The following is a 24,197-nucleotide window of genomic DNA, read 5'->3' as shown; positions in this document are numbered from 1 at the left end:
TTAATTGCTTTTTAGACATTTAGTGATATAAGCAAAATAGAATGAATTGAATTGAATAATATTAATAAGTTCTACTTATTTATTAAATATTGATAAAGCAAAAATACAAAGATTGTGGATTATATTTTTAAACCTTGGAAATCTTAATATTTGAAACTATAATGAAAGATGATGATGATGAAGAGGGCAATCAAATGTACCAATGGATGAACATGATAGGAATCCTTATCCAAAGATTGCTCAACAAGCTGAAAAAGAGGGAATAAATGTTCAAAAAGTGATTGCTAAAGAAGTAAATTCTAGTAGTGGTGATTCATTTCAAAAGCTTATAAGAGAGCCAACTAAAACTACTAGTGTTTCAGATCCATCAGGTGGTCCACATTCACAATATAAGACTCAGGGAATCCTGATCCAAACATTGCTCAACAAGCTGAAAAAGAGGGAATAAATGTTCAAAAAGTGATTGCTGAAGAAGTAAATTATAGTAGTGGTAATTCATTTTAAAGGCTTATGAGAGAGCAAACTAGAATTACTAGTACTTCAGCTCCATCAAGTGGTACGCATTCACAATTTGAGACTCTTAGTAGTCATTCTAACTCTAGTGGTGATGAAGATAACTTCAATAAATTATATATATTAGAAGTTAGAAAAGGTAGTGGCCAAAGGAAATTACCAAATCAATAAGTTGGATTAAGCCAATTTACTGGTGAATATTATTCCACACATGCAACATAAGATGAAGATCATGGGAGTAGAGATACAGGTCAAGGACTCGATGCTATTGGAAAAGACTATATACGTAAAAAAAAAAAAAATCTATAATGGAGATGTCACAATAAGAAAAAGATTCAATTTCTATGAGGCGTTGAAAGTCATTTTTATAATCCTTGTTCAATGGATATGTATGGAATGTCATCAAGTAGCAACTCATGGTTAACATCTCAAACTCAACCATCAGAGAATAGTAGTTATGCACATAGTCAACCAATAATACAAGATCCATATAGTTGGCATATTAATAATTATATGCAAAATTATCAGGGAGATATATCTTTTCATATATACTTCTCACATTTTACATCTCAAAATCAAAATTAGGAAAAAACCGATGATTTTCAACCACTAAGAAGTTTTATGTGGTATTAAGATGACATTTATGAACTACAATGTAATTATTTTTAGTTAATAAATAATTTTATCATATATGTATTTTTTGATATATTTTTATTAATAATAATTCATCTACGATCATTAATGCTTATTATAAATCAATTCACTAAGAATAATATAACATCCATTCAATATTTTAGCAAGTTTTATAATCGATTTGATAATCAATGGGTTAAATAAGCTAATTCTAAAGTTTCAATAAAAATTTTCACTTTTAAAAAAAATTTCCATTATTTTTTATAACTTTTTATCGATATTCGTTATTTTCTGATATTTATATATTTTAAACTCTTGATATTTACATCGATATCGATTTTTTGAACCTTGCTTAAAAGTACTTTATATGTCCAATTTCTGCTGAGACATTATTGCTTTCTTCTATTTCTCTATCGCATCCCTTTACTACCAAATTGGAATTACTTGCTTCCTTATGTTTGTAAATCAGCCAAATTAAAATTCAATTAGTTCTTGTTGAAAATGTATACTTTTGGTAACTCTATCAAGTAACGGGGTAAAATAAAATGTCATTAGTTCATTATATATCTTATAATATCCATATTTATATTATATATAGTAATTTTTCAACTAATAAAATAAAATTTTTTATATATATAAAAGCCTAGATAAATCAGTCTGAGTTTAGCAAAAATCTGAAGTCTGTTTTAAGTGGAAAGTAAAGAAAGTTCCATCTGGTTTGGTAATTGGTCTCTCTAATCCAATTTGATGTTTAATTTAGTATTGGCAACGTGCAAATAGAACAAGCCAGTGCCTAGGCATTTGACTTCTTTGAGGTATAATACACACATACACACATATATAAATCATTTGGACTCTGACATTTTAGTAATTTTCAACATTGTGAGTCCAATAGAACTCTAACACCAATAATAATGTTACTTGTACTATAAGTTTCCAAAATTGAGAGTCCCATATATATATATATATATATATTTGCCCTGTTTCTAAGTTAGACTCTCACATCCTTTCCTACAAAATTTCTTTCAGTCTTGCTTTTTCGTTGCATTAATCTTGAAGCTAAGCTTCCTATGGCATCCAAATCGGTGTTCTTTTGCATTCTTGTTTTGGTGGTTCTTCTCTCAAACCAAGCTGAAGGTAACAACAACAACTTCAATGTGGCAATGGCATCAAAATGGCAATGGTATCAAAAGCTCTCTCTGACAAAGGCTATCATGCAATGTCCATGATCTTCTTCAACACTCACTATGTTTCCCTATGGTTGTCCGGCAATTCCACGCTCACTGTCCTTTGTCGTCCCGACCATGCATTCTTCTCCTCTAAATATGCACAGCCGCCACTAACATGTTGTGCCTCAGAAGCTCGAGAGTGAGGACTTGGGTTCACTTCCTCATGGTTCCAAAATTGATACTCTGCTTCTTGGTCATCCTCTGGTTGTTACCAACCTACCAAACAACAAATGCACATCCCTCAATGGAGTCAAAGTTACCAAATGGAATCTTTAAAATGATGGAGGTTTGATTATCCATGGTGTTGATAACTTCTTTGATCCTGCATTCCAAACCCCCATATTTCCATGGTTCGACGTGAAGAATGAAGATATCCACACACAAGTAGTCAGTGGATTAACTTTAGTGGATAGAGAATTGACAGCGATTCTGTTTCTCTTATTAGCTATGGTGGTCATTGGTTTGGGTCACCTAGACTTTTCCTTTTGCTGTTTTTTCAAGCATGATATTGATGAAGACAAACAATATGAACGTTTAAAGTAGTAGGAGGAAAAGGAGGTAGTTGGTCATGTTCTTCATGCTAAAGCTATTTATGTTTAGCAATTTTTACAATTTAAGGATGTAATTGGGGTTGTTTGGGTGGTTTAATTGTCGTCTTTAATTAATTACTCCATTGATTGTAATCTGCTTTCAGTTGAACTGTCACTTGTTAAGTAACTAGTTTTGTTGTACATGATATGTACAGTTGTATAAGATATATACTGTTATTATTAATATTTATCCTAGCTATTGTGATGTAATAGGATTCTTTAGTTTATCTGTATCATAAACTTGTATTTAACTGTGGCTTAACTTCAATAATACGATAACTCTACATACATCTGTCATCTTTTATATGGTATCAGAGCTCCAGCCAAAAAAAAAAAAATAAATAAAATTTTTCGATCCATCTTCATCCTTCTCATGGCTTCTTCACCGATTTCTACCTCCACAGTTGCTCCTTCTTCTGTCTCTAATGAGCCATCTCTCTCAAGCCGTGTTCTTGTGGTTATTAACGTGGCAATACAGGTCCTTCTCAAACTCACTGATAGCTCCTACTTTCCATGGCATAAGCAGTTTGATGTGCTTCTCACAGGTTATGATCTCTATGGTTTTGTCAATGACAATCTTCCATGTCCGTTGCCGATTCTTTCTAATCAATCTCCAAATCCTAACTATTCCTTTTAGATTCACTAGGATTCTCTTTTGCTTGGTACGCTGCTGGCTTCTCTCTCTCCTGAAGTTCATCAGATTGTGGCCACTTCTGAAACATCTAAAGATGCCTGGGATCGACTTTCCATAGCTTTTGCAAAACCATCCCGCTCTCGTCTTCTGCGAATCAGGGAAAGGCTTCTTAAACCACAAGGTACTCGATCTATCTTGGAGTATCTTAATGATGTTAAAAGTGCAGCAGATGAACTCCACCTTTTAGATCACCCGGTGAGTGAAGATGATCCTACTCTATATATTCTTAATGGTCTCTCTACTACCTTTGAGAGTATTTCTGCAGCATTTCGTACCCGCAATTCTTCTATCAGTTTTGAAGAATTACCTGAGAAATTAACAGAGCATGACAATTATATTAAACAAATGGACACACAACCTCACAACACCACGATTACAGCACATGCTATTCAACGTATGCCTCTCCCTGGCCTTTTTGCTCCTCGGGTTGGGTCACCAAAACCATATCGACCACCTCGTGCTTCTTTTGTTCTCCAACGTCACCACCTGTCCACCTCCTCTCTCCCTGCCTACAAGGGTCGTTGTCAGCTGTGCGCAACCCAAGATCATTCTACACGCTTTTGTCCTCCCTTCAAACATCAGTGGACATTCAAACCTAAGCAGCAAGTACCCCCTACTTTCACTCCACCTGCTTCTCATGCTTTTCATTCCACATCTGTTTTGGGTTCTGCTCCTACCAGTCCACCTCAACCTTGGCTATTAGACTCAGGTGCTTCGCATCAAATAGTGCAAGATTTTCAGACTTTATCTCTTCATTTTGACTATGATGGCACTGAAGAGATCTCTGTTGGTAATGGTAACAAATTGGGTATCACACATACTGGCTCTACTTCTTTATCCTTTCCCTTTAAATTTTTTTCTCTCACGAATGTCTTATGTGTTCCTGCCATAGCAAGAAATTTACTTGCTGTGTCAAAATTTTGTCAAACTAATAACGCCTCTATTGAATTCTTTCCTACTTACTTTGTTGTGAAGGATCTCCAGATGGGTACTCGTCTTCTCAAAGGACCACTTAAACATGGAGTTTATGATTGGCTGGGTGCTCCTTCCTCTCATCCCACACCTGCTGCCTATACCAGTGTCAAGACAAGCCTTCACCAATGGCGTCAACGGCTTGGTCATCCTGCTCTCAAAACTCTCCGTCATATTATCTACAAGTATTCTCTTCCTGTCTCCAACACTGCTAAATTTACTTGTTCATCTTGTTTTTGCAATAAATCCCATCGTCTTCCTTTTGGTTTGTCTTCCCTTTCTGGTTCTCAACCTTTGCAGTTAATGTATTATGAGGTTTGGGGACCCTTATCTGTTTCCTCTTATGATGGTTTTAGGTTTTATGTCATTTTTGTAGATCATTTTTCTAAGTACACACGGTTATTTCCTATTATGCACAAATCTGATGTGTCCTCGGTTTTTATTAAATTCAAAGCTATTGTAGAAAAATATTTTCAATTGCCATTAATTTGTTTTTACTCTGATAATGGAGGTGAATTTATTAAACTTAAATCATTTTTTGAAATCAATGGTATTAGTCATTTTTTTACCACACCCTACACTCCACAATAAACTAGATATGCAAAACTTAGGCACAGGCACATTCGTGAAACTAGCATGTTTTTATTATCTCAAGCTAATATTCCTACAGAATTTTGGTCCTTTGCTTTTCAAACCGCCACTTACTTAGTTAATAGATTAACTACTCCATCCTTAGAAAATAAATCCCCGTTTGAAATTCTTTTTCAGAAATCACCAAATTTTAATTCTATTCGCACATTTGGCTGTTTATGTTTTCCCTGGCTCAAGCCTTACACAAACTCCTAACTTGAACCTCTCTCTCATCCATGTGTGTATCTTGGCCCACTATCTAATCAAAGTGGATATAAATGTTTGGATGTCAAGACAAAAAAAAATTATTCTTCATGTGATGTTATCTTTGTAGAAAATGAATTTCCTTTTATGCAACAACTAAAAGCCAATAATTCATCTCTACCCACTCCCACTTCAATCCCATCACATCATCACTTCTCCACTGATACCTTATTTCCTTTCCAATCTTCACGTGTTCCACCACACTCTATATCCCCTACACCACACAATTCATCTCCTATGACAACTTTATCTCCAAATTCACATTCTCTATCCCTTGGAAATAGAACCATATGTACTTCACCGTTACCCGTGCATTCATCTACTCCATCCTCATGTGACACTCGGTAAGAAGACAACCCTACTGCTCGGGACTCTCTCACAGCTTCACCATTTCCATTGGTTCCTTCCCCTCCATTTAATACTCGTACCCATGCAATGCACACGAGATCATTAAATCAGATTTTCAAGCCAAAAATACTGCCATATTTTTTTGCTGTTTCTGTTACCACCCTCAGTGAGCCTAAAACTGCAAAACAAGCCTGGCAATTCCTGCTTGGCGAGATGCCATGCAAACTGAATATCAAGCTTTGCTCAAGAACAATAACTGGACCCTTGTTCCACCTGATTCTACCCAAAATCTAATTGGCTGTAAGTGGGTTTTTTGCACATTCTGATGGTTCTCTTCAAAAACACAAGTCCCGTCTTGTCGCCAAAGGCTTTCATCAACGATCGGGCATCGATTATTTCGACACCTTCAGTCCTGTTATAAAGCCTGCTATTGTACGCACTGTCATTTGCCTAGCACTCTCTCAAAATTGGCCCGTTCAGCAACTTGATGTTAATAACGCCTTTCTCAATAGAATCCTTCAAGAAGAAGTGTTCATGACACAATCACCTGGGTTCATTGATCAGACCAAGCCAAACCATGTTTGCCGACTACACAAAGCTCTCTATGGCCTCAAATAGGCTCCTCGTGCGTGGTACAGAGGCCTCAAGGTGTTTCTCATTCAATTTGGTTTCAAAAATTCTTATGAGGATACTTCCCTATTTGTCTATCGCAGCAACGACCTCACTCTTTATTTACTTGTTTATGTCGATGACATAATTTTGACAGGCAACAACTCCACTCTTCTTTCTGCCTTTGTCAAGGCTTTGTCAAATAAGTTTTCTCTTAAGGATCTTGGGTCCCTGCATTACTTTCTTGGGATTCAAGTTCTTCCCATATCTACAGGTGTTCTCTTATCTCAATAGAAATATATCTTTGATCTTTTGGCCTCTATGAAGATGCTTGACTCCAAACCTTGTCTGACTCCTATGGTTGCAAACACTAGTTTGTCTCTTCATGATGGTAGGCCGCTTGACTCCCCAACTGAGTACCGAAAGCTTATTGATTCCTTCTGATATCTGTTGATAACAAGGCCAGATATTGCTTATAGTGTTAATAAACTCTCCCAGTTTATGCACTGTCCAACTCAGGTTCATTGGGTTGTGGCTAGGCGTCTCCTCTGTTATCTCAACGGCACTCAACATCATGGCTTAGCTCTTCACAAAGACTCTCCTCTGAATCTTCATGCGTTCTCAGATGCCGACTGGGCTGGTAACAGGGATGACTGCACCTCAACCACGGCATATATAGTGTTTCTAGGAAGGAACCCGATTTTGTGGTCATCAAAGAAACAAAAATCTGTTTCTCGGTCGTCCACTGAGGCTAAGTACCAATCTATTGCTCACACTGCATCTAAACTCCGTTGGCTGGTTTCTCTCCTTCATGAGCTTGGTGTCAGCTTAAGCACTGTTCCCACCATCTATTGTGACAATTTAAGTGCTACCTATGTGTGTGCAAACCCCAAACTTCACTCACGCATGCAACATGTTAGTATAGACTTCCATTTTGTGCGTGATCAAGTTGCTAAAGGAAGTCTTCGGGTCTCCCATGTTTCAAAAACTGATTAGCTTGCAGACCTGCTCACGAAGCCCCTCAGTACAAGACATTTTCAGTTTCTTCGTTCCAAAATCTGTGTTCTTTCAGGATCACATATTTTGCGGGGGAATGTTAAGTAACTAGTTCTGTTGTACATGATATGTACAGTTGTATAAGATATATACTGTTATTATTAATATTTATCCTAGCTGTAATTGATGTAATAGGATTCTTTAGTTTATCTGTATCATAAACTTCTACATAATTATGGCTTAACTTCAATAACACGATAACTCTACATACATCTGTCATTTTTTATATCACTGAGGGTTTAATAAGAATATGTTAGAGAGAAAATTTGAAGAGTGAATGTAAGCTTATTATAGCTGAACCACTATAAACTCTTGCCATCTTTATATTTTCATTTCTTAATTACTAAGTTAACACCCTCTGTAATCCTAAAAGACAAACCAATAACTTTATTAAAAAAATTAAGAAAAGACACAAAGAGTAGCACAACAGAAAGAGATACAACAGAAAAATTCTGAAATAATTAATGGCATCAAGAACTCTCTCTGATAAAGGCAACCATGTAGTTTCAATGATCTTCCAATTGTTCCTCAACGATGTCAATCTTTCACATCTGTTTTCTGGCAATTCCACCAATCTCACTGTTGCACAATTGTAGTCCGACAATTCCAACCTCACTGTTTTCACCCCTCGGGAAGATGCTTTCTTCTCCTCCAGTTATCCACAAGCGCTGCCGTTGACTCTGCTCCGGTATCATGTCGTGCCTAGGAAACTCGAAGCTGAGGCTATTGATTCTCTTCACAATGCTTCTTCTTACATTCTTCATCATTCCCAGATTGATACGCTGCTTCGAGGTCATCGTTTGGTAGTCACTACTATAATATACGAAAAATACGCATCCCTCAATGAAGTCACAATCACCGAAATGAATCTTTATAACAATGGAGGTTTGATTGTTCATGGTGTTGATAACTTCTTCAATCCTGCTTTCAGGTTATATATTGAGGATTTTAATCTATAGGCTGTTGAGGATGTTGATGTTCAAGGTTTTGGGTGAGTTAGATTGATTCTTAGTGGACTTATTTAATTATTTATTTATTTATTTGTTTATGAATTTTTTATGGAAATCTTGTCCTCCGTTCTCTTATATATATATATATATATATATATTTATATATATATATATAAAGGCATTAATATTTCATTATTGATTGCTAGCTCCTTGGTCTTTTGATTTATCCTTATTTTTACAGTATTTGTATTGTATTTTTGAGATTATATACAAATGTTGGTATCTGATTTGAATTAATCTCAAGCCAAACTTGAATTGTCATGTGATAAGTGAGTTTTAGCTCACTTATTTAGGGTCCATTTGGTAAAGCTGATGAAAGTAGAGATTAATCTGTAGAGCTTTATATAATAGATCTTTTTGAAAAGGATCTTTTATTAAAAAGCTAATAAGTGTTTGATTATAAATAAAAAAGCTACATTAAATGCTCATTCAGCTGTATTAAATGCTAATTAAATTTCTATATAAAGTAAAAAAAAGAGCTTTTCTGGAGAAGCTCAAAATTTGGGCTTCTCTAAAACAGCTTAAAAAAACTCATTTTTTGGTCAATAAGTACTTATTGATTTTTGCCAAAAACTTTTATTTTTTTATAAAAAAGCTTTCGGCCCTCAAGTAGGCTTTTAAACCAAAAAAAAATATGCCAAACAGAAGCTTAGTCTTCTATAGCTTAATTATTTGTGGAAAACTCAAGCATTTATAGTTATTTTGATAATGTTTCTGTATACCTGTGTAGGTGAGCTCTAAAGTGAAGTTAAGAATAATTTTCATAGTTTTTGAACCTTTGGAGATCATTTTGGAGAGGAAGAAGGCTCATCATACCTCAACCAAGTCAAAGATGCCACCCATTATTGAAGATTTTCAAAATGTTAACTTTCCATGCCTTGATTTCTAATTTTGATTTTATTGACTTTGGTCAAATTGGAATTTTAATGAGAACATGTGCAAGACATGTGCCTTTAATGTAGAGATTTGCATGTGCAAATCATGTGATTCATTTAAATTAGGTATGTGAAAGTCATGTGCACCTTTAGGACTCTTTGATCTTGATTTAAAGGTTGGATTTAAGGCTAGGGTTTTAAAGATGATTTAAGGAGATTTTATTTGAGAAGGCTTGAGAGGGTGAAAAAAAAAAGAAGGGGGAGCCACCATTGTAGATAGCTTGGAGAAGAACTAGAAAGCAACACACCCAATTTAGAGAGAGAAAAGCAAAATCTAGAGAGAGAAAGCTTGGGCTTGGAAGAAGATTGAAGATTGAAGAGATTCTACTACAAGATTCCTCCTCCTTTGAGTTATCTCTATCATTTATTACTCTCTAAATTGTATTTCTATATATATATATATATATATATTATGTTTGACATGGGTTTAATTATGAATATATATTTTATTTTGGATTTGGTTGATATTTTGTACATGGATTGCTAGATTTACTATCTAGGGTGTTGATGGAACTTTTATTTGGATTGTAATTGAATGGTGGTTGATTATTATTGTGCAAATCTATTCTTTTCTTGTGTATTCCTTGGATTTAATGTTTGAATATGCCTAATTAGATTGGAAATCAATTAGGTATTAGGTAGATCTATAAATTTCACATTGGGAAAGGGTTATTTAATGGATTTTTCACTAGGATTACACAATCCATGTTTTAATTAGAGTTGGAAAGCTTAATTAGGAAGTGGGTAACCTAGAAAGGGGAATTAATGCATGGCTTTGAGGTTAATTTAGGAAGGGATTCTTGAATTTCCACTAATTATCCATAGATTCTAATTTTCCTAGGGATAGGAAATTAGATATAATTAGAAACAACTTGGTTAGAATTAAGAATAAAAGTCCAATAAAAATCAACCAAAGTAAGTTCAATTATAGGAAGAATAAGAGGGAAATCAACATACTAGAACTTTAGATAATAATATTTGCCATTTCTATTATTTGTATGTGTTGTTTCTCTTGATTTCTTGTCCCACTATTTTAATTTAATTTTAATATTAATTTTAATTTACATTTACACTAGTTTTTAATCAAATTGGCTGCCTAAATAAAAAGAATTAATCAATAATTTTGGTACTTTACAAAATTTCGAATATCAATCTTCGAGAGAACGATACTCACTCATCACTCTATTACTTGTGCGACCCGTATACGTGGAAATAGCGCAACATCATGTCTAATTGGCTTTATGGATCCATGGTTGTTTATTTCTTACACGGATCAAAGATTTTGTGCCAAATTGATCTAATTTGTATATGCTGCAATTGGATTGTCCAAAGAATTAAGTCACAACCAAGCAATAATGTGGACCTTCATGAATATTTGAGCCCCATTGGTCATTTTATTCCAGTCTTGTCCAACAAATTCAATTCAAACATTGCCAAAAGGAATAAATTGAATATTCAACATTTCAAATGTTTCAATTCTAATTGCGGAAATAGCGCAACATCATGTCTAATTGACTTTATGGATCCATGGTTGTTTATTTCTTACACGGATCAAAGATTTTGTGCCAAATTGATCTCATTTGTATATGCTGCAATTGGATTGTCCAAAGAATTAAGTCACAACCAAGCAATAATGTGGACCTTCATGAATATTTGAGCCCCAGTGATCATTTTATTCCAGTCTTGTCCAACAAATTCAATTCAAACATTGCCAAAAGGGATAAATTGAATATTCAACATTTCAAATGTTTCAATTCTGGAGTAAATTGATCTAACGTCAGTCACTCAAACTTTATTCTCCATGGTTGACAGATGGCTAGACTTTAAATCATTTACTTAGTGTGACTTTTTGTAACTTATAATAAATTAACAATATTATTTATGCCGCCCCATATATATTCTTGGTAATTGTTACAATTATATATTGTCCAAGAAGTTTCTCAAAAAATTTAAACGCCAAACGTATTCGTGGTACCTGTGACTTTTGTAACCTAAAATTTGTTTAAAAGTAAGCCACTCATACTCTAATCCACAGTACCTGTGACTTTTGTAACCTAAAATTTGTTTGAAAGGAAGCCACTCAGACTCTAATCCACAGAAATTCATCATACTTTGTTCATGGAGCTCTACTTACCTTCCTTCCAAATCCTCTTCACTACCTTCCTCTTTCTGTTTCTGTTGCTCAAAATATTGACTAAGAGATCAAAAACCACAAGCTCAGATTCAAAACTACCTCCACGACCATGGAAGCTACCCATAGCAGGAAACTTGCACCAACTGGTTGGCACTGTACCTCATCAAGCATTGAGAGAATTAGCCAAGAAACATGGACCTCTGATGCACCTAAAGCTTGGACAACTTTCAACCGTAGTAGTTTCGTCTCCAGAGATTGCCAAAGAGATTATGAAAACCCATGATGCTATATTTGCATCTAGGCCAGAAATTCTTGTTTCAAAGATCATGTCCTATAATTCTACCAGTATCACCTTTTCCCCCTATGGTGAGTACTGGAGACAACTTCGAAAAATTTGTGTACAAGAGCTTCTGAGCACAGCACAGGTCCAATCTTACCGACCCATTAGAGAGGAAGAGCTATCAAATCTCATTCATTTCATTGGTTCACATGCTGGATCTGCTATTAATCTTACTGAAAAGATTCATTCCACCGCATATAGCATCACCTCGAAGGCTGCCTTTGGTAAGAAATGCAAACAACAAGAAAAATTTGTATCGGTTGCGATGGAAGTTACCAAAGCAGCTGGAGGTTTTGATGTTGAAGATCTGTTTCCTTCTGTATATTTGCTTCATTTATTCAGCGGATTGAGGACTAAACTTGAGAGGCTGCAACAAGAGACTGACAGGATATTGGACGTCATCATCAAGGAACATAAAGAGGCCAAGGCAACAAGAAAAGGTAGTGTTACTAAGGCAGAAGAAGATATTGTAGATGTTCTTTTGAGGTTTCATGATCGTGGCGACGTTGATGAGTTTTCGCTGACTTGTGATAATATCAAAGCAGTACTCTTTGTAAGTACTTTATATGTTCAGTTTGTGCTGAGACATATTATTGCTTTCTTCTATTTCCCTGTCACGTCCCTCTACTACCAAATTGGAATTTACTTGCTTCCTTATTTTTGTTAAGTTAGTCAAATTAAAGTTAATTATTTAGCTAGTTTTTGTTGAAATGGTGGACTTTTGGTAAGTCTTTTTTTTTTTTTTCCCAAAAACTACCATATGCAACTTGAGAGGAAGTACTTTACATTTCAATAGAATTAACAGAAAATAAAAAAAAACTTTCAGGATATATTTTCCGCAGGGAGTGAGACATCAGCTACTGCTTTAGACTGGGCAATGTCAGAAATGATAAAACATCCAGAAGTGATGAAGAAGGCGCAAGAGGAGGTTAGGGAAGTGTTTAATAGAAAAGGCTCAGTTGATGAAACAAGCATTAATGAGATGAAATATTTGAAGTGTGTTTGTAAAGAGGTTTTCAGATTACACCCTCCTGTTCCTCTGTTGCTTCCAAGAGAATGCAGTGAAAGATGCGAGATTAATGGCTATGAAATTCCTATCAAAACCAAGGTGATTATAAATGCATATGCAATAGGAAGAGATCCTAAATATTGAACTGACGCTGATAGCTTCAATCCAGAGAGGTTCATTGATAGCTCTGTGGATTTCAAGGGTACAAATTTTGAGTATGTTCCATTTGGTGCCGGAAGAAGAATGTGCCCTGGTGTGTTATTTGGTATGATCAATGTTGAGCTTCCACTTGCATTGCTATTGTACCATTTTGATTGGAAACTCCCAAACGGATTGAAACATAAAGAATTGGACATGACTGAGATGTTTGGCGCTTCAGTTGGAAGAAAAGATAATCTCCATTTGATTCCCCTGGTTTATCACCCTAATTGAATTCGCCCATTGAAAATTTGCCAGGGGAAACTAATAAATAAGATGTTACTTTGTCCTTCTTTAGAAAATATATATATCTATATATATATATATATATAATATATGTTAGACAAACAATAAATATATGGTGTAATGCCATTAAGCTGTAAGTGCGGTCAATACTTAATTCTCAATGTAGCCTGGAATATTGTTGGTTTCTCTAATTATCACTTTTGGCAAGTGCATGTTTCTTTTGTTTTTTTTTTTTTTTTTTTGGTGAATACAAGTGCAAAGTGAATGAAAAGTGGCTTCTTTACAAAGTATTTATGGAGAAGTAGAATAAGAAAAAGTAGAAGGTTTTTTTTTTTTTTTTTTTTTTTCCTAAGAAAAAGTAGAAGCTAGGCCAAATAGGGCCTCAATATTTAAGTGCTAGTTTTTTTAACAATCCCGAGTGAGACTTATCAATAAAATTTATATGTCATATAAAAATTTAAATTGTTACCATTAAAAAATTTATTTTAAGATTTTAATATAAAAAAAAATTGATGATTATGATTATTAATAGTTAGTATCCCGTGATTTGGCATCTAATATAGTAGTTTTGCTTTTTAAAAATGTAGGTAATATCAATTTAAAAATTATTAATAAACTGCCATATAATTCTATTCAAATTTTGATTGTAAATATAGCTTTGTAATGTAATTGTTCCGAAGTTTTAAAACGATTAGTAGTAGTGACCTTTTTCGAATAGGATAAGTAAAAAAGTTAAATCATGATAGGAGAGCCCGTTCATTATGTATAACAATTACTTATCTCTTCTGGTCTAATTTGTTACAATATTTTCGCATTCTTGAAGCCTTCTCACAATCAATTAATCATGGCATCCAAATGGGTCTTTGGCCTCCTTATTTTGGTAGCAGTAGTATTTTTCTCTACTCGTTTGCAACAATTCTCTCATGAGGTCTCGAAACCAGATGTGAAGAATTTACAAACTGACAACTTCAAATTCAATTTGGCAATGGCATCAAGAACCCTCTCTGATAAAGGCTACCATGTAGCGTCAATGATCTTTCAAGTGTTCCTCAACGATGTCAATCTTTCACGACTATTATCAGGCAATTCCACCACAACTCTCACCGTTTCACAACTGTTATCCGGCAATTCCAACCTCACTGTTTTCGCCCCACGGGATGATGCTTTCTTCTACTCCAAGTATCCGCAGGCGCCGCCATTGAATCTGCTGCGGTATCATGTCGTACCTTGGAAACTCGAAGGTCAGGCTCTGCAATATCTTCGCCGTGAGTCGTCTCGTCGCTTTCATTCCAAGATTTTTATGTTTGATACGCTGCTTCAAGGTCATCGTTTGGTAGTCACTACTATACTATCCGCCGAATCCGCATCCCTCAATGGAGTCACAGTCACCGAAACGAATCTTTATAACAATGGAGGTTTGATTGTTCATGGTGTTGATAACTTCTTCGATCCTGCCTTTGAGAACCAGATATATACCATGGTTTCCTCAGGCTGTTATACTAGGTATGGATTGGACGAATATGTTGAGGATGTAGGATGTTGAGGGTGTTGATATTCAAGGTTTCGGCCGAGTTAGATTGAATCTTAGTGGGTTTATATATATATATATATATATATGCAAAATCTTATCCTCTTTTCTCTTATGATATTGTCTAATTATTACTTGTGGCAAGTGCATGTTTTTTTTTTTTTTTTTTTTTGAATGATTACGCCCGCATATTTCTTTTATGTATTCATTTTTATCGCCCAAGACAACACATGGTTTAGATTCAATAACTGTATTGTTTTATTTGACGTAATTAATTTTCAAAAAGTCAAAAATACTTTTTAAAAATATTTGAATAATTTTTAATAAATATTTTTTTTCTTTAGAAATATTTTCTAAACAAAATCAATAATGAAAAATGACTTTTCAATTAGCATTTTTGAAAATGTTAGAAAAAAAAAAAAAAAAAAAAACAGAATTAGATGCTAGTCTTATAATCAACAATGGTTAGTCTCGTTGTACTAGCTTGTTATTTAGCACTCGTGCTAAGGACCTGTTAAATGTGCAGCCAAGTGATACAATAGACGGGGTGCTAAGGACTTTGGAAAATGTACAACGCAGTCAGTTTATTTGACATAATTTATGACAAGTGCAAATTATTTTTCTCTTTTTATTTTCTCGACAAATCAAACTAAACTCTACCAAACCCATGAATCTATAAGGGCAAATAGCGCGAATTTATGTGTAGAAAACAAAGATATTCGGGTTTTTTTTTTTTTTTTTTTTTTGGTAAGTAACATAAATATTGGTACTTAACCGTTAGAACTTCTCCACTTCGTCATAACAAGTGCATTTATTTACATTAGATTAAATAAATTGACAAATTGCCTTTTGTTTTGTGTCACTTCCTTCCAATTTATATTTTTCACTTTGTTCAAATAAAAAAAAAAATTTTTAAAATCCTTGCATTTTCTTCTAATTTCCTTTACTCATTTTGAATCTCCCATGCCAATTAGACTGAAGCAATTAGACTGAAGTGATACAAAAACTATTTAAATCGATTATATGGTGGTGACTTTCTAAAAGTTCATGCCCAATGTGCCATTTTTATTATTATTATTAATTTTTTTTTTTTTTTTTTTTTTTTTTTTTTTTTTTTGCGTTTGTTGTTTTGCTGAAAAGCCAAAGTGCTGAAATCGTGAGGTGGAGTGTATTTAACTCAATGTGCCAGACATCTCTCATTGCCTTGCTTGATTTTTGTCTGCCATTAATTTGTCTGTTTTCATGGTAGGGCCCACCATTAGTTAATACATTTTTACAATTTTACCTTTATTTCATTTATTATTTTTTTTTTTTTTGGGTTTTGTTTTTTATTTTTATCGTACAGCCGCAGTTTTACCGTTTCCTAAAAAATTTTGGTTGTCGTACTGGTACCCCATACTATATGTTAACTTTTAACACATGTTTTAATTCATTATTTAAAGCTGGTATTTACCATCAAGCTTGTCCAACAAATTCAAGTTCAGCCAAAAGGGAAAATTGAATATTCAACATTGCAAAACTTTCAATTCTGGTTTAATTATTTTTTGTTTTGGTGATTTTTCAATTCTGTGTTAGAAGGACAAACTGTGATTAGTATGAGTGCTATTGCAATGACTACAAATCAGGATGAAACTCAACTATGGCATAGATGGTTAGCTCACATAAGTGAGAAAGCTTTATAAGAATTGAACAAACAGGGTCTGTTAGGCAAGAACAAAATCAGCAAATTAGACTTTTGTGAACATTGCATTTTGGGGGACCAACACAGACTTAGTTTCAAGTTGGAACACACAAAGCTCATTATACTTTGTTCATGGAGTTCCATTTACCTTCCTTCAAAATCCTCTTCACTTCCTTCCTCTATCTGATTCTGGTGCTGAACATATTGACTAAGTGATCAAAACGTACAAACTCAGCATCAAAACTGCCTCCAGGACCATGGAAGTTACCGATAATAGGAAACTTGCACCAATCTGTTGGCTCTCTACCTCATCAAGCATTGAGAGACTTGGCCAAGAAATATGGACCTCTGATGTACCTAAACCTAGGACAAGTTTCAACCATGGTGGTTTCGTCTCCAGAGTTTGCCAAAGAGATTATGAAAACCCATGATGCTATCTTTGCATCTAGGCCAGAAATTCTTGTTTCGAAGATTATGTCCTATAATTCTACCAGTGTTACCTTTTCACCTTATGGTGAGTATTGGAAACAGATTCGAAAAATTTGTGTATAGGAGCTTCTAAGCACAGCACAAGTTCAATCATACTGACCCATTAGAGAAGAAGTGTTATCTAATCTCATGCAATTCATTGGTTCACATGCTGGATTAGCTATTAATCTTGCTAAGCAAATTCATTCCATAGCATATCGCATCACTTCAAAGGCTGCCTTTGGTAAAGAATTGAAAGAACAAGAAAAATTTGTATCGGTCGTAATACAAGTTATAAAAGTTGCAGGAGCTTCGATGTTGAAGATCTGTTTCCTTCGGGTTATTTGCTTCATCTATTCAGCGGATGGAGGCCAAAACTTGAGAGGCTGACAGGATAATGAACATCATCATCAAGGAACACAAAGAGGATAAGGAACCAAGAAAGGATGGGATAATTAAGACAGATGAAGATCTTGTAGATGTTCTTCTGAAGTTTCATGATCGCGGTGATCTAGATCATAATGAGTTTTCCGTGACTTCTAATAACATCAAAGCAGTACTCTATGTAAGTACTATATATGTTCAATTTTCTGTTGAAACATTATTGCTTTTCCTATGTCTCTATCAAATACCTTTAGTAAGAATTGAAATTAACTGCCTCATTATGTTTGTGAAAAATTTTAAACTATAATTCATTTAACTCCTTTTCAAAATGTATACTTTCAGTAAGTATTTGTGGACATTAATGATGCACAAATATATGATAAGGGATTATAGCAGTGGAATGGTCAAAAACAGAGAGCTAGTGTGAGTGGTTCTGGTTATGGATTCCTTTATCCCTAATATTGTAGCATGGATAGTTCCTTCTTAACAATCTATCTCACTATTATATCTAACTATCTTTTATGGTTAATGAGCTAATCCTCAGATGAGCTTATCCTCTTCCTCTATAAAGATATTCTTACTCCTTATCGTGAGCTTCTCAACCTACCTGACTAAACTATATATATACCTCTTAATAGTTCAACTCGAATTCTTCTACAGTGCATTCCTCCTCCTCATTAGGGTTAGCTTATTCTTTCCTTGGATAAATTCATCCTCTTCCTTGCATGATCTTTCATTCTTGGGATAGTTTTGTCACTTTCTTAAGCTAAGCTCATCCTTTTTCTCATCCTCCTTCAATAAACCAAATAAGTATTCCGGGTTATGGAGCTACTAGCAAGTTTGGAAATCAACATGATGAAAATAAAAATTTGAAATGTGTAAATGAAATTCATTAATTACCCCTCCAAAATAGTCCATTTTTCAAAATTACTTTACATTTCAATAAAAATTGACATGGTATAGAAAAACTTTTCAGGGCATGTTTACTGCAGGGAGTGAGACATCAGCAAGTGCTGTAGATTGGGCAATGTCAAAAATGATAAAACATCCAAAAGTGATGAAGGCACAAGAAGAGGTTAGTGAAGTGTTTAGCAGGAAAGGTTCAGTTGATGAAACGAGCCTTAATGAGATGAAATATTTGAAGTGTGTTATTAAAGAGGTTTGATGAAATATTTGAAGTGTGTTATTAAAGAGGTTTTGAGATTACAGCCTCCTGCTCCTCTGTTGCTTCCAAGAGAATGAAGTGAAAGATGTGAGATTAATGGCTATGAGATTCCTATAAAAACCAAGGTGATAGTAAATGCATATGCAATAGCAAGAGATCCCAAAAATTGGACTGACCCTGATTGCTTCAATCCAGAGAGGTTCATTGATAGTTCTGTAGATTTCAAAGGTACAAATTTTAAGTATGTTCCATTTGGTGCTAGAAGAAGAATGTGCCCTGGTGTGTCATTTGGTATGATCAATGTTGAGCTTCCACTTGCATTGCTGGCGTATCATTTTGATTGGAAACTCCCACATGGATTGAGACATGAAGAACTAGACATGACTGAGAGCCTTGGCGTTACTGTCAGAAGAAAAGAGGACTTGCTTTTGATTCCCATGGCTTATCATCCTTAATTAAATTCACCTATTGAAAATTTTCCCGCAGGGAAAACTAAATAAGAAGTTGTGTCTTTTTTATTTTATATATGTTGGGACCTTAGATTTGGAAGAGAAACAGTTAACATATAACATTGCTGATAAGCTATGGTGTAAATGCTTAGTTTTCCATGTGCATATTTTTGGACATTGCTAACCTATTCAGAAGAAGGGGCAGTGGATAAGAAATCAAATCATATATAAATGACAGAAGCCCCAACGTTATGAAAATGCTACGAGTTGCTCAAAAATGGTTGAAGTAGTTGAATAGGAGGATCACTATGACTTTAGCCCTTGGTAAATTTACCAAAGACGAAAATGATTTATTTGATATTATGGATGACTGATTACGGAGTATGCTATTCTCTAGTTTATTGCTTTGTGGCAATTGCAAGTTTCTTGTAGTTTTCATTAATTTTCATTTTCGTACCACAAAATGATACTTATTTTAGATTCAATAGTTAGATTTGGTCTTGAAAGTACTAGCAAGGAAGATATTGTTAATTTATCATTAATAATGGTGACAAGGGTAAGGGTACTGAATTCATTTGGTGTATGATTTTTTTAAGAATATATGTGTGGAGGCAAGTACCTTGTCCTATATGGGTCCCTTATTTTGGGTGTTTTTATACCAATCGATTAGACAAGCAAACTGAACCACTATATACTTTTGTTCATGGAGTTCTACTTACCTGCCTTCAAAATGCTCTTCATTTCCTCCCTTAAAGGCTGCCATTGGTAAGAGATGCAAAGAACAAGAAAAATTCATATCGGTTATGATGGAAATTGAAAAAGCTGTATGAGGTTTTGTTGTAGAAGATCTTTTTCCTTCTGTATATTTCTTTCATCCATTCAATGGATTGAGGCCTAAACTTGTGAAGCTGCAACAAGAAGCAGACAAGATATTGGACATTATCATTAAGGAACATAAAGTGGACAAGGCAACTAGAAAAGGAAGTGTCATTAAGGCAAATGAAGATTTTGTATATGTTGTTTTTTGAGGTTTCGTGACCGTGGTGATGATCTTGATGAGTAGTTTTCCCTTACTTGTGATAATATCAAAGCGGTACTCCTTAAAAACAAGGTTTAAAATATCCGATATTTCTTCGATATTTCCATTTTTTGAAGGGATCGAAATAAAATTTAAGTTCGACATGAAAATGAATAGAATTTCTATAATATCCATTGAAATTTTCAAAATTTGGGCAAAATTTCCATGGAAATTTCCATAAAATATTCACATCAAATCCTTAATGATTTGGTTTAAAAATTTGTAATTTTCATGGAAATTTCCAAAATATCCATGAAATTTCCACTGAAATTTCTAAAATATCCTATATATTTTTTAATTTTTTTTAAAAATTCATAAATATTATTGACTTTTTATCAAATTCACTTCATTGATAATTTTTTTACCTTTTAATTGCTTTTTAGATACTTAGTGATATAAGCAAAATAGAATGAATTGAATTGAATAATATTAATAAGTTCTACTTATTTATTGAATATTGATAAAGCAAAAATACAAAGATTGTGGATTATATTTTTAAACCTTAAAAATCTTAATATTTGAAACTATAATGAAAGCTGATGATGATGATGAGGGCAATCAAATGTACCAATCGATGAACATGAAAGGAATCCTGATCCAAAGATTGCTCAACAAGCTGAAAAAGAGGGAATAAATGTTCAAAAAATGATTGCTGAAGAAGTAAATTCTAGTAGTGGTGATTCATTTCAAAGGCTTATAAGAGAGCCAACTAAAACTACTAGTGCTTCAGCTCCATCAGGTGGTACACATTCACAATATGAGACTCAAGGAATCCTGATCCAAACATTGCTCAACAAGCTGAAAAAGAGAGAATAAATGTTCAAAAAGTGATTGCTGAAGAAGTGAATTATAGTAGTGGTGATTCATTTTAAAGGCTTATAAGAGAGCAAACTAGAATTACTAGTACTTCAGCTCCATCAGGTGGTACACATTCACAATTTGAGATTCTTAGTAGTCATTCTAGCTCCAGTGATGATAAAGATAACTTCAATAAATTATCTGAATTAGAAGTTATAAGAGGTAGTGGCCAAAGGGAATTACTAAGTTAAGAAGTTAGATTAAGCCCATTTACTGGTGAACATTATTACACACATGCAACACAAGATGAAGATCATGGGAGTAAAGATACAGGTCAAGGACTCGGTGCTATTGGAAAAGACTATATACGTTAAAAAAAAAATCTATAATGGAGATGTCACAACAAAAAAAAGATTCAATTTCTATGAATTTTGGATCTATGAGGGGTTGAAAGTCATTTTCATAATCCTTATTCAATGGATATGTATGGAATGTCATCAAGTAGCAACTCATGGTTAACATCTCAAACTCAACCATCAGAGAGTAGTAGTTATGCACATAGTCAACCAATAATACAAGATCCATATAGTTGGTATATTAATAATTATATGCAAAATTATCAGGGAAATACATCTTTTCATAACTACTTCTCAAATTTTATATTTCAAAATCAAAATGAGAAAGAAACCGATGATTTTCAACCACCAAGAAGTTCTATGTAGTATTAAGATGATGGTTATTAACTACAATGTAATTATTTTTAGTTAATAAATAATTTTATCATATATGTATTTTTTGATATATTTTTATTAATAATAATTCATCTATGATCATTAATGCTTATTATAAATCAATTCACTAAGAATAATATAACATCCATTCAATATTTTAGCAAGTTTTATAATCAATTTGATAATTAATGGGTTACATAAGCTAATCCTAAAGTTTCAATAAAAATTTCCACTTTTAAAATAAATTTCCATCATTTTTTATAATTTTTTATCGATATTCATTATTTTTCGATATTAATTTTCATATTTTAAACTTTCGATATTTCCATCGATATCGATTTTTTGAACCTTGCTTAAAGGTACTTTATATGCTCAATTTCTGCTGAGACATTATTGCTTTCTTCTATTTCTCTATCGCATCCCTTTACTACCAAATTGGAATTACATGCTTCCTTATGTTTGTAAATTAGCCAAATTAAAATTCAATTAGTTCTTGTTGAAAATGTATACTTTTGGTAAGTCTATCAAGTAATGGGGTAAAATAAAATGTCATTAGTTCATTATATATCTTATAATATCCATATTTATATTATATATAGTAATTTTTCAACTAATAAAATAAAATTTTATATATATATAGAAGCCTAGAGAAATCAGTCTGAGCTTAGCAGAACTGTTTTAAGTGGAAAGCAAAGAAAGTTCCCTTTGGTTAGGTAATTGGACTCTCTAATCCAATTTGATGTTTAATTTAGTATTGGCAACGTGCAAATAGAACAAGCCAGTGCCTAGGCATTTGACTTCTTTGAGGTATAATACACACATACACACATATATAAATCATTTGGACTCTTGGCATTTTAGTAATTTTCAACATTGTGAGTCCAATACAACTCTTACACCAATAATAATGTTACTTGTACTATAAGTTTCCAAAATTGAGAGTCCCATATATATATATATATATATATATATTTTCTCTGTTTCTAAGTTAGACTCTCACATCCTTTCCTACAAAATTTCTTTCAGTCTTGCCTTTTCGTTGCATTAATCTTGAAGCTAAGCTTCCTATGGCATCCAAATCGGTGTTCTTTTGCATTCTTGTTTTGGTGGTTCTTCTCTCAAACCAAGCTAAAGGTAACAACAACAACTTCAACGTGGCAATGGCATCAAAATGGCGATGGTATTAAAAGCTCTCTCTGACAAAGGCTATCATGCAATCTCCATGATCTTATTCAACACTCACTATGTTTCCCTATGGTTGTCCGGCAATTCCACGCTCACTGTCCTTTGTCCTCACGACCATGCGTTCTTCTCCTCTAAATATCCACAGCCGCCACTAACATGTTGTGCCTCAGAAGCTCGAGAGTGAGGACTTGGGTTCACTTCCTCATGGTTCCAAAATTGATACTCTGCTTCTTGGTCATCCTCTGGTTGTTACCACCCTACCAAACAACAAATGCACATCCCTCGATGGAGTCAAAGTTACCAAATGGAATCTTTAAAATGATGGAGGTTTGATTATCCATGGTGTTGATAACTTCTTTGATCCTGCATTCCAGACCCCCATATTTCCATGGTTCGACGTGAAGAATGAAGATATCCACACACAAGTAGTCAGTGGATTAACTTTAGTGGATAGAGAATTGACAGCGATTCTGTTTCTCTTATTAGCTATGGTGGTCATTGGTTTGGGTCTCCTAGACTTTTCCTTTTGCTGTTTTTAAAAGCATGATATTGATGAAGATAAACAATATGAACGTTTAAAGTAGCAGGAGGAAAAGGAGGTAGTTGGTCATGTTCTTCATGCTAAAGCTATTTATGTTTAGTAATTTTTACAATTTAAGGATGTAATTGGGGTTGTTTGGGTGGTTTAATTGTTGTCTTTAATTAATAACTCCATTGATTGTAATCTGCTTTCTGTTGTACTGTCACTTGTTAAGGAACTAGTTCTGTTGTGCATGATATGTACAGTTGTATAAGATATAGACTGTTATTATTAATATTTATCCTAGCTATTGTGATGTAATAGGATTCTTTAGTTTATTTGTATCATAAACTTGTATTTAACTGTGGCTTAACTTCAATAATACGATAACTGTAACACCCCGTCTCAAATCGCACCGGAATCCGTGCACGTTGACCGAGGTTGACTGTTGACCGTTGACCGAAGGGGGTCAAAAGTTGACTTTTTGACTCGGTGAGAATTTTGAGTTGACTAGGGTACCGTGGTGAAGTGCACGATGCCACGAGTTCGTAGACTGGTAGCACGTCGAAAACGGAGCTACGGTTTGAAAGTTATGGACGAAACAAGTTGCGGTCCAAATTGTCCAAGGGGTGCCGGAGTTGACTTTTTGTTTATGGGGAATTGAGCTTTGACTCATGCATGGTTGTGAAGTGCTCGTCGATACGAGTTCACAGACTAGCGGCACGCTCAAAACGGACATCCGGTTAAAAAGTTATGGACGTTTGAAGTTTACCGGATACCGTATTATTTTAATGTTTTTG

The 24,197-nt window shown here is 34.1% G+C and overlaps 1 protein-coding gene and 1 pseudogene across 1 annotated transcript; both read left to right on the top strand.

Annotated features, from left to right (window-relative positions):
- Positions 1 to 11,445: 11,445 nt before the first annotated feature.
- LOC132799819 (cytochrome P450 71D11-like) lies at positions 11,446 to 13,200 on the top strand. Its single transcript, XM_060812551.1, has 2 exons — positions 11,446 to 12,510; positions 12,784 to 13,200. The coding sequence occupies exons 1-2, from the start codon at positions 11,602 to 11,604 to the stop codon at positions 13,108 to 13,110; spliced, it is 1,236 nt and encodes a 411-aa protein (XP_060668534.1). The 5' UTR covers positions 11,446 to 11,601; the 3' UTR covers positions 13,111 to 13,200.
- A 3,551-nt stretch (positions 13,201 to 16,751) lies between these two features.
- Positions 16,752 to 19,091, top strand: LOC132800499 (cytochrome P450 71D11-like; annotated as a pseudogene).
- Positions 19,092 to 24,197: the final 5,106 nt, after the last annotated feature.

The sequence above is a fragment of the Ziziphus jujuba genome, chromosome 1 (genome assembly GCF_031755915.1).
Source record: "Ziziphus jujuba cultivar Dongzao chromosome 1, ASM3175591v1".
Taxonomy (NCBI): domain Eukaryota; kingdom Viridiplantae; phylum Streptophyta; class Magnoliopsida; order Rosales; family Rhamnaceae; genus Ziziphus; species Ziziphus jujuba.
This window is presented reverse-complemented; position numbering and strand designations above follow the sequence as displayed.

Bases quoted from the DNA above. Each gene is read 5' to 3' on its own strand.
- LOC132799819 (XM_060812551.1), top strand. From the start codon at position 11,602: ATGGAGCTCTACTTACCTTCCTTCCAAATCCTCTTCACTACCTTCCTC. The intron at 12,511-12,783 runs GTAAGTACTTTA...AAAAACTTTCAG, and splicing joins ATATCAAAGCAGTACTCTTT to GATATATTTTCCGCAGGGAG.